General features: G+C 47.8%; 5 protein-coding genes and 1 non-coding gene across 6 annotated transcripts; 4 read left to right on the forward strand and 2 right to left on the reverse strand.

The window, feature by feature from the left end:
- Positions 1–104: 104 nt before the first annotated feature.
- F5B22DRAFT_642371 (uncharacterized protein) lies at positions 105–623 on the forward strand (the record flags this gene model as incomplete). The annotated part of the gene is made up of 2 exons (XM_047978115.1): positions 105–278; positions 345–623. The coding sequence occupies 2 exons, from the start codon at positions 105–107 to the stop codon at positions 621–623; spliced, it is 453 nt and encodes a 150-aa protein (XP_047834716.1).
- A 133-nt stretch (positions 624–756) lies between these two features.
- F5B22DRAFT_t30 lies at positions 757–890 on the forward strand. The gene has a single exon. It is a non-coding gene; the product is annotated as a tRNA-Trp (tRNA).
- A 1,966-nt stretch (positions 891–2,856) lies between these two features.
- F5B22DRAFT_589568 (glycoside hydrolase family 27 protein) lies at positions 2,857–5,414 on the reverse strand. The gene is made up of 6 exons (XM_047973752.1): positions 5,392–5,414; positions 4,772–5,339; positions 4,455–4,710; positions 4,103–4,405; positions 3,933–4,019; positions 2,857–3,790 (listed from the first exon to the last, which is right to left on the reverse strand). The coding sequence occupies exons 2-6, from the start codon at positions 4,952–4,954 to the stop codon at positions 3,306–3,308; spliced, it is 1,314 nt and encodes a 437-aa protein (XP_047834717.1). The 5' UTR covers positions 4,955–5,339; positions 5,392–5,414; the 3' UTR covers positions 2,857–3,305.
- A 1,647-nt stretch (positions 5,415–7,061) lies between these two features.
- F5B22DRAFT_589573 (uncharacterized protein) lies at positions 7,062–8,005 on the forward strand. Its single transcript, XM_047973753.1, has one exon. It carries the CDS (start codon positions 7,135–7,137, stop codon positions 7,855–7,857), a length of 723 nt encoding a protein of 240 aa, XP_047834718.1. The 5' UTR covers positions 7,062–7,134; the 3' UTR covers positions 7,858–8,005.
- A 15-nt stretch (positions 8,006–8,020) lies between these two features.
- F5B22DRAFT_335366 (uncharacterized protein) lies at positions 8,021–9,509 on the forward strand. The gene has a single exon (XM_047970843.1). It carries the CDS (start codon positions 8,184–8,186, stop codon positions 9,081–9,083), a length of 900 nt encoding a protein of 299 aa, XP_047834719.1. The 5' UTR covers positions 8,021–8,183; the 3' UTR covers positions 9,084–9,509.
- On the reverse strand, positions 9,294–10,125 carry F5B22DRAFT_642376 (nucleoside diphosphate kinase; the record flags this gene model as incomplete). The annotated part of the gene is made up of 7 exons (XM_047978116.1): positions 9,294–9,493; positions 9,560–9,625; positions 9,687–9,731; positions 9,789–9,847; positions 9,901–9,944; positions 10,003–10,033; positions 10,109–10,125. 7 exons carry the CDS (start codon positions 10,123–10,125, stop codon positions 9,294–9,296), a joined length of 462 nt encoding a protein of 153 aa, XP_047834720.1.
- Between the last annotated feature and the right edge of the window lie 139 nt (positions 10,126–10,264).

A 10,264-nucleotide genomic window follows, 5' to 3' on the forward strand; every position in this document is an offset into this window, starting at 1 on the left:
ACATAGGTATGGACAGGTGATTCACTATCTCTTGTACTCAGCTCTTCAATCACGCCCCCAACCCTAGACTGCTCCGAGCGCAAGGTACCTTGATCATGGAAACCATGGCATCTGAGCCGATTCAAGTTTCTTTCCCCTTACCACGGGGAATGGACACCAAGATCCATATGCGCTTAACAGTTCAGTCAAAAGCTATCCTCTTGTTCGTCACCACTGTGGCGGCCGAGGACTCCGATAAGCCAGCTCCCATGGGTGCATTTGTCTACGCGTTGCCTGATGTCAGTCCGCTCGCTTTACGTCTATCCTTCTCAATCGCATACGTACTAATCGTGTTCTCTACTTAGAGATACAATCCAGCCCAGCCTTTGTCGACGACAATCTACTCAACCGAGGCAACGCTGGAGTTTACGACGCGTCTTGCCAAGTTATTGGCCAAGAAGACAAACATGCCCGTATATGTGGGAAACTCAATTAGCTTTGCTAACACCGGCCTGGGCGGTTCTATGGAAGAGGAGATGGAGGCCTTTAAACAGGTCGTCACGGTTGCGCTTGGCAAGCTGCAGCCAATCATTCAAGCTGCAAACCCCGTTTCTAATGGCGTAGAAGGCAACACAGATAAATAAATCTTGCCTACACAGCATGTATGGATGTGAGTTGTGACTGGCCGGCTAATGTGAATGATGATAGCCCCAGTTGAACAGCCGTCATTGGAACTAGCATAATTTAGTATGTAAGTAAAGCCACTTTATCAATAACGGACCCATAGCTCAGCGGTAGAGCATCTGATTCCAGCCGGAAAACTTACTACAGTTAATAGAGGATAACTGCTCATTCTTGTAGTAAAGCCTACTGCCTCCAGAAGGTCATCCGTTCAAATCGGGTTGGGTTCAATTCCTGTACTTTCATACTAGGCGCAATTCTGCTGTCCCTCCTTTTTTTTTTTTTTTTTTACAAATTTTCCTTTGTAATTACAATGGCATGGTTATCAGCTGTTAGCGGCGCTATGAAGGTGCGTATGAGGTGACAAGTCTACCATACTGATCTGCATCGCAGAGTGTATAGAATCGTTCCAGTTGCTATTTCAAGTAGTCACGTGAATACCAGCGTAAGGCGAGTATTTACAACAGCGGAAGGAATATGAGTAGGTAGGTAACTATGGCTCCAAGGTATGCTAACAATTATGAAGTAATCAAGTGCCTCCTGGACTGATTTTTGGAGTATCGTTACATTGGTCATGTGTGGTATCGTTGCGTAAGGTTTCCTTAAGACCTTTTGTTTGTGCTTAGAATATGTTTACAAGGCAGATATTCTTGTCGTAGTTTTCCCTGTTCGGGGAAGGTCGGTCTTCTCTGAGGGGCGTAGGTAAGAGGCTTTCTTTAATATTGCTTAGTTATGACGGTATCAAGTAACTGAATAACAGATATGTTCTGTACTTCATTGCTATTTCAGCCACAAAGACATTTCAGTCGAGTGTAGGTGCTCAGAAATCTGACTAGACACCATTCTAATTTGAGGTTGAATCTAGGGTCATTGCCTGGGGAGATATGCCTACCTAGGTAGGTTAATAATGAATGCTTGAAATGCTCCTTTCCATTGTCGTTATCGTTGTTGATGCATGCTTGCATACCGAGTTGAGGTATTGGGACTACCTTCCCTAATGCCCTACACAGAGAAGCCGTACCTGACCCTGACAGAGAATCTGCGCGAAGGAAGAACCTTAGTCGTATTCCAGCTTCCTTGAATTTCACATTTGCCCCCTTCCTCTTCCTAAGTACAGTAGAGCTACTTTATTTTTCATGCTGCCTGGTAGCTTTGGAATAGGCGTTTAGCCCATAGCTTCATCCATTCCATCGGCGGTTCTTATTGATCAATCTATTTTATAAAATCATAGGTATTCATCAACCCGCCATCAGTCGCGCAACACTTAAACTACCGATGCCAAATATTAAATTGTCATTTTACTCCAGCACCGCGTCGTCACACCGGATCTCAACGATTCCCAACATCTTTCAAGGCAAAATATACAAACCGAAGGAGGTCCACGCCCTTCGCTTATCGGCCAATCCTCCTTGTTGTAGTCAAGAAGCAGGAGGAAACGCGACCCTCAACGAAAACACAGCTTTTACGGCGGCTATATTGGCATCTATCCCTCCGGAATCACCTGACACTCCGGAAATGAATACCCGCTTTTGGGACTCATTTGGTGTCCAGGATTTAGAATATGTTCAACAGGAGCTGACTGACGGCATGGAAGATATCATCCGGTTATTCCTGAACCGTACCAGCCGTATACTACGTCGCTATGGCCTCCCGGTTGCCCTACTTGTCTACGAGATCCTGTTCATCGAGTGGATCGTACCTTTCACCCGGTATATTATAACCTGGCTTGGTCCCAACGCAAGCTATTTCAACATTGTAAACCGCGTAATGTCGTGTTGTGTCCGCAACCGACTTCAACCCTCATCTTATAACCGATTGTTCAATGACTGCATGAATCTTTAAGGAGAAGTAGTCAGGCGGGACAACAGAAGAAGACGGCGACGGAGAGGGGTACCGTACCGAACTCGTCTACCTAGGCTCCCTTGGTTATAACAAGGTCGAGGCAATAGTATACCATATCGACCACTTTACAATATAGTTGCAAAGCGTTTTCCAGAGCAGGACAGAAGACTGTGAGGGACATCATGGCCAATACATTGGACTAGCGATTAAGAGCAGCAGCAGCATTTTGATTCAGCTGAGCTACGAAATTACAAGCAGACACTTCTAACTTTATTAGTAATTATGCATTGTGTGAATAATTCACAATTCTCTGTTGTAACATGATGCGCCATATACCATACTACCAGCTGGACGACCTCACTCCTTTTTATCCGCTACAAATATGTAGCTGGCAATTTCGTACCGGGTATCAAGAACTTGGGATGGCCAACCTCGTTGTATGTAGAATCCCAAAAAGAACGGACTGGAGGATCTCGGTCGCTGACCATGTGAATACTCTGCTGCGTATATTATGAGTATTGAACTTGAAATTGGAGCTCATAGAGGTATAAAGTCTACACATTGCCATTCGCTATATGCTGAAAGTTACAAAATGCTTATAGCAATTTTCTCGAAGAAGCCGGAGAACGAAAGAGGGCAGTACCGTTAGGAAGAACCCGAAAAACTACGTTATCGACGTTTGCTAGACTATATGAGCAATGGATATGACAGCAGGCGAAAACTTTTCTGCTTTGGTAATTCCACACAGGCGGTACTTGAGTAACTAGGCTCCGACTTGTGCAATCTGATGCCAACCCAGTTTACTATTGAGACAACCCGGAAGTGAATAGAAATGCGGCAGTGTCATGCGAAGCAACCTTAACCGTAAGGCTAGAGGTAATCGACCCAAGGTCCTCGCCCGTCCAAACATCAAGTACCTTGTACGATCCATCAGCATCAAGACTCGGAATCTCGCCGAAATTGGCTGTCATATCACGGCTGACTGCCAGTGTATTCATCATAAGCACAAGAGTACCCTGCTGGCTTTCCCCGGACCAGAACTCTGCCGGATTTGTAGCGTTGAAGGTGAAGTCCGGGTTGGTACCCCATTTCCAGGGCTTTGCAGGGGCGCCGTAGACATTGTCTTGGTTGAAGGCCAGTAGATACTTGTTCAGGAGAATGGATTTGGCTTCGTCTGACGCAGCGTAAAGGTTGGTACCGATGAGCAATGGACTCTTCATAGCGGCCCAAAAGGCAAAGTGTGTGCGTTCTTCTGCGACACTAAGCCCGCCGTTTCCGACTTCTAGCACTATAATTTGCTGGAGTTAGTATATTACTCCTCTACATCAAACAGAAACGGGTTTCGGGAGTTATTTAGACTTCCAAGACATGCTTGCGGCTCTAATAGGAGTGGCTAGAATAGAAAGAAAAGGACTCCAGGGTTAGCATACTGTCTGCGTCGGGATGGCCCCAAAAGTCGACGTCGTTCAAGTTGAATGAGTTCATGTTGAGTATAGATGTCACATATTTAAATCCATCTGCGTGATGCGATTAGATGGTGGCTTTTCACTTATTCCTCTGCTTTCCCCCTAGGTAGAATCTTAGTCGGGATTTAACTAACCTTGGATATCGTCGCTCATTCTCCACGAGTTTCCTGTTGCGTTCCCGTATTGCTCGACTCCTGCGCTTCCCCATGAACAAAGGGCGTATTGAATTGTCCGGTTCTGCGCTTGGAGGGCATCTCTCATAATGGCATAGCGCTTGGCAGAGTTGGATCTGGTGTAGTCGTACCCGCCAGGGCAATAGTTGCCGGAGTTGACGCATGTCCCATTGACATAGTTGTTGGGGTTATTGAGATTGTAGACACATGCATTGCACGCATCCGTCCAGTTTGACGGTACGTTGCAGTTATCATATTTGAGATCTAACTTTTATCAGTTCAGCTTGGAACTTGGATAATGGGAAAGACTTACAATCAATTCCCCAGGCTGCCCAGGTAGCCGCATCGATGCTTTCGTATCCAATGCTGGCAGGGTAGCCAGCACATGTCCTTGTTCCGGCGCTGCTATATATGCCAATTTTCAAACCCAAAGCATGAATCTTGTTGGCGACTCCAGATATGCCGCTAGGGAACCTTTTAGGATCGGGGACCAGTTGCTGCGTCCTCCTATCACGGCCAGTTTTGACTGACCAGCAATCATCTATGTTGACATACTCGTAACCGGCATCCTTGTGTAATATGTTAGCACTGTACTATGACAACGAAGAGGAAAAAGAAGGTCAAGAGTACCTTGAAGCCAAATTTAACAATGGCATTAGCAGCGTCGAGAATTCGAGTCTCATTAATATCGCAATGGTAGGCATTCCATGAATTCCAACCTAGTGCAGGTAGCTTGCCTGTACCATCGGACCATTCAAGCGCTAATACAGCCGATGCTGAGACTAAAAATGCTGTTTTCAAACTCATCATCATGTTGTTTCTGCCGTTTCAACTGTGACTCAACAAATACAAGCACCAAAGGGCGACAACAAACTAGCTGGGAGCCTAGCCGTCAATTTGTAATTTGTGTTCGCGGGCTCACATGCTCGTATCGTTCGTGTTCCTGTTCCCCTCACAACGCTTTGTCGCATGTTCCGAAGCTGCTTGCAATGATGGCCTATCAATTATAGTGATCATTACTTATATAGGCGAAATACATAATTGACCTTCTGTTTTTGGTGATCTGCATTCCCTAGATGTAGCTACAACGCTGTCCTTGAGGATGAAACCATTCAGTCAGTAGTAGTTCCGTTCCCATTATAGTAGTAGAGTACCTATATAACAGGCCGACTTCTAGCTTAATGGCGTCGTTGCGTCACTGTTATATCTCAGGTACTCATGATCATGATATTGTAAATGGTAGCACCGACCTGCATGACATCGAATCAACTCCCGGATCAGATATTAAAGATGGAATTTCCCACCAATCTCCAGGGGAGTCGACAGAACCCCGCCGGTTCTGATTTCGCATGCATGGAAGACTAGCTATTTAATGTCACCCCTCGTTCAAGACATGAAGTGCATAGCAATCTCCAACTTGACGTCGATTATGTCCCGGGACAGGAAAACTAACTTAGCTCTATTGACATCCAATATAGAAATCTACTTGCGTTAACTGGCGAACTGTGTGAATGTAGAGAACATATATATTATTAACAAGACTCATGAGCTTGTTTCACGATTGCCTAAGATATTAAAAGGAATCAAGCTTGGCGCAAGCTCAATTATATTTCAAGTCGAAGTCTTGTTATTGAAAGAAACTATTGTATCGATCGAAAGCGGGCAGCAAGGGTGAAAAATATAAACAGATGTATATTATTACTACATGTAATTATGGAGGCCAAAGAGCGTGGACATCTCCTCTGGGGGCTTGCATGTTAGCTCAGTACTCCCCCCTTTCCCCCAAATCCTCATATACCAATAAATCCTGTTTATCCTGTGCATCTTGTCTATCCTATCGTTATAGCCTGATCTTCTAGTGATTCTATAGTGGTTATACCTTGGTTATAACACTAGTACTTGTCTATTGAGCAAAAGCTCAAAGCTTCGGGATAGATATAGCATAGGTATTGGTACCTATAATGAAGACGCTGACTGCACTAAGGAACATGCTGAATTGTGAGCTGTCAATACCCATCAAGATCGATATTGCCAACGTATTACACTTGGACGAAATGATGAGCTGTTGTTTTGTCGAGTTTGCAATAGCTACATCGCCAAAACACCTATATAACTGAGGTAGGTATGTCTCACAGCTCGCCCTCATGTAATTCTACTGAATGGAGTCTAAGGTAGATACGCTCTTTCTTGATTCACTTCCCATGGCCGTGATCTCTCAGTTTCGTAGTGCAGTGTAGTTAAGCTTCCTTGCACATGCCCGCCGGGTCGCTAAAATAGTGCAACCCCGCATGTTGTCTTGCCCGCATCTACCCGACCTGTGTCCGCTTTACCCGCTTTGTGTCTCATCAGAGATCTGATGCAATAACAACGCAACTATAGTTGCAGCAGAGAGTCCGCGTAATTCTCATTTTTTGGGTTGTTCTCAAGCTACCTGTGAAGCGGTATTGCCAGTCCAGTATCCCGCTAATAGCATCTCATTTCTCGCATACCAATCTGTCTGCCATGGCTGATTCTCCTATTCGTATCGGCTTCGTGCCGGAGCACTTCTCCACACCACTTCACTTCGCGCAGAAGCATTTCGGTCTCAATGCCCAGCTTATTCCGTTTCCTTCTGGAACCGGCCACATGAGGTATGTATTAAAACCAGCTGTGTCGATATCCAGCGTTGATCGAAAGATATTGTGTCTACTGGAGCTAATCGTTGTCATAGTATGTAAACCCCTGCTTTGAATATGCGGTTGCCTCTACTTGCGGAATCCATGAAAGCAACTTATAGGAACTGAGCTGACATGCTTTCGTATGTTAGTTACGGCCATTCGCGCCGGCGAAATCGACGTCGGGATTGGACTTACGGAGGCATGGGTCGCCGGCCTTGGCAAAGAGGACACCCCTGGCGACGGCGGATACCGTATCGTCGGCACCTATGTAGAGACGCCGTTATGTAAGATCTAAAAACTCCTGTTGATAACCTTGATATACCAGGATGTGATTGAATGGAGCTAATACGCATCCGCTTAGGTTGGGCGATTTCCACGGGCGCCAAGCGGCCAGAGATCACATCCGTAGAATCCCTCAAAGGCTCCAAGATTGGCATTTCTCGTCTGGGATCAGGCAGCCAGGTTATGGGCTACGTTCTCGCCGATCAAGAGGGCTGGCTTTCGCCTTCCTCGGCCCCATACTCGGATTTCGTAGTCCTTCAGAACTTCGCCAACTTGCGTAACGCCGTCAACAACGGTACGGCTGACTTCTTCATGTGGGAGCACTTCACGTCGAAGCGGTACTACGACAGCGGAGAGATTCGTCGCATTGGCGAGATCTACACGCCGTGGAGTAGCTGGAAAATTGTTGCCTCGACGGCCTTACTAGGTGGGGGAGAGACAGGAAAGATAGATCCGAGACTTATGGATTTGTTGAAGAAGTTGGACCAGGGCGTCAAGCATTTCGAGGCCCACCATGATGAGGCCGTCGAGTACATCAGCACAGCGCTCGATTATTCAGCCGAAGACGCTCGCGAGTGGCTGACGACTGTTCGGTTCTCCTCCAAGACTGAGGGTGTGGATGTCAATGTTATTTCCAAGTGCATCAATATTCTGCAGAAGGCTGGCGTACTTAAAGAGAAAGCCGGTGTGACGACCGAGGCTATTGCGGATGGAATGCTCGTTCAAGGGCTGGCAGCACAGTTCCCGGATGAAACACACTCACATCCGGTTGTATGATAGACTTCAACTCCTTTGAAATTAGTATTGCCAACTTCGCGAGACCCCTGAACTACCGGGTAGGCTGTCGCGGCCGGGGGTTGGGACGAACTAGAGCTAGCCCCACACCTGCTAGAGCATTTCCCATGCAACGCTTGGAATGACGTCCATGACAAGGTTTCTGGGCTTTTCTATGCTACCTAGTCATACTAGATCTAGTCTACGTCGGAGCCGATACAGAATTTCAATATCCAGACAGCAAAACAAGAGCTCAATCGCTAGTAATTGAAATCGACATTTCGCCTAAGCGCCAGGGACGCCACAGCGTCGTCGTAGCTTGCAGCGCAATGCCAGTCCTCGATGCGCTCTGGCAGCGGCAAGCAGCAGCCATCCTCAAGCGCACAACAGCGCGCACGCCACGACCTTCTATCCACCGCTTCAAACCTCAAGCGAAAATACGCAGTCATATACGTTTCCAATCGACCAATCCAAAACCCCCTTCCTCCTCCACCGCCCCAAACCCCTCACAACCAACAGCGCAGACGAACCGCATATCGCAAATCCTGACACGCGCCTCCCGCTTCCTCCCAAAGCGTCTCCAGACATCTCTGCACAACCTGCGCTCTGCGCCCCTCTCGCACGTCGGCGCCTTCCTCGTGCTTCACGAGATAACCGCCATCCTCCCCATCTTTGGTCTCACGTACGCCTTCCACGCTCTGGACTGGGTGCCCACGAGCTGGGTGCTCGGGCCCTTTGCCGCATGGGCCGAGGACGGATTGAAGAAGTACGTGCCTTATTTCCGGAGGAAGAATTGGTTTGGGCTGGGAGGCGAGGATAAGCACGGGAGTGCGGATGGGGAGGAGGTGCTGGAGAGCGAGTTGAGGGAGGAGGTGGAGAGGGAAAAGGAGCGCGAAAGCCGCGAGGGGAAAGGGGGTTGGTTTGGGAGATTCTCTAGGCGAGAAGATGAAAATACCCCGGTTGGCAATTCTGCGTCTAGTGCTTCGAGCGAAAGAGTTACCAGCGGGGGAGAGAGCAATACAGCGGCGGCCGTGTGGCGGAAGGTAAAGCACGCTGCTACGGTCGATAATACTGAAAAGGGCTACAAGATTGGTATTCAGATTGCAGCCGCCTATACCATTACCAAAATATTGCTGGTGCCGCGCGTAGCGCTCAGCTTATGGTTGACGCCTTGGCTTGCAAGAAGTCTTATTGGACTACGACAAGCGATACGAAGAAAACGAAGCTGAATAGGATATAGGGACTTCACATTGCATTCTATTGCGAACACCATCTCACGCGGTTTTCTAAGAGTGGATGAAGGGATATGAACTCCTCTTGTATTTGTTTTGTTTTTGCCGTATTCGCACGTTCTGTCGGGCTTAGACAATGCCTAGTAGAGTTACTACAGCACTTGTTGCTCTCTGACGTATGTGCGCAAATTTTGCTGCTGAGAGCACTTAAGGCTTCTCGTAGATCCAGCTAGCCTGGGCGCTCTTCCAGCTCTGGAGCTCGCCCTCCTTGAACCAGAGAGCAATCTCCTTTTGGGCGCTCTCGACGCTGTCGGAGCCGTGGCAGACGTTACGTCCGACATCGATGGCGAAATCACCACGGATGGTGCCAGGAAGGGAGGCGAGGGGGTTGGTGGCACCAAGGAGGGCTATTTGGATGTTAGCTCAGGTTCTTACGGCCTCATTGGTTGATATATAGCTTGAGGGTTACGTACTTCGGCCAGTCTTGACAGCATCACGGCCCTCCCAGACCATGGCGCAGATGGGGCCGCTGTTCATGTCTATAATGCCCAATGAGTTAACGCATATAGTGATAGCGGCTTGCAGACGGTCTTCACATACACTCAACAAGGCCAGCGAAGAAAGGCTTGTCCTTAAGGTCGGCATCTATGAGATTCTACTTTAGTCGGGGAGAACGATTAGGGATAGATAGGGCAATCGTACAGTGCTGCTCGAGGTGGGCCTTGCCGGGGGTGGTGAGCTTGATGGCAACAAGTTTGTAGCTGAAAACACATTGTTAGCTTGAATTATGCCTAAAATACATTTTCAAACTTACCCTCGGTTCTCGAAGCGGGAAATGATGGGGCCAACAAGGCCACGCTAGAATAGATGTTAGTGGCAGGGCTCATCAGCTCCTGTTAAGACGAAGAGATAGTACCTGGACGCCGTCAGGCTTGATAGCGATGAAACTAGAGCCGGGAGGTTAGTGGTGCCTGTACCTCTGAGTTGGGATTCAAGTCTACCCAATGCAGCTGACTACTTACGTCTGCTCGGTAGACATCTTGTCGTGAGTTATGGGAGGTGGGGTTGAAGGGGTTGTTGATGGAGGCTCTACGGGAGAGACAAGTAGGTCGGGCTCGAGGTGTGAGGAGGTAAAGAAGCCGCTGATAGCTCCTTTATAGACGTGATAGTCGTGTTTG

Source organism: Xylaria bambusicola (assembly GCF_022495145.1).
Source record: "Xylaria bambusicola strain CBS 139988 unplaced genomic scaffold F5B22scaffold_4, whole genome shotgun sequence".
In the NCBI taxonomy this organism is placed as follows: domain Eukaryota; kingdom Fungi; phylum Ascomycota; class Sordariomycetes; order Xylariales; family Xylariaceae; genus Xylaria; species Xylaria bambusicola.

What these genes read in the sequence shown, in the direction of transcription:
- F5B22DRAFT_589573 (XM_047973753.1), top strand. Translation starts at nt 7,135, where the DNA reads ATGGAGCTAATACGCATCCGCTTAGGTTGGGCGATTTCCACGGGCGCC.
- F5B22DRAFT_335366 (XM_047970843.1), top strand. Translation starts at nt 8,184, where the DNA reads ATGCCAGTCCTCGATGCGCTCTGGCAGCGGCAAGCAGCAGCCATCCTC.
- F5B22DRAFT_589568 (XM_047973752.1), bottom strand. Translation starts at nt 4,954, where the DNA reads ATGATGATGAGTTTGAAAACAGCATTTTTAGTCTCAGCATCGGCTGTA. An exon ending in GGCAGCCTGGGGAATTGATT is followed by an intron (nt 4,406 to 4,454) that starts GTAAGTCTTTCC and finishes GATAAAAGTTAG; the next exon opens with ATCTCAAATATGATAACTGC. An exon ending in AATGAGCGACGATATCCAAG is followed by an intron (nt 4,020 to 4,102) that starts GTTAGTTAAATC and finishes CGCATCACGCAG; the next exon opens with ATGGATTTAAATATGTGACA.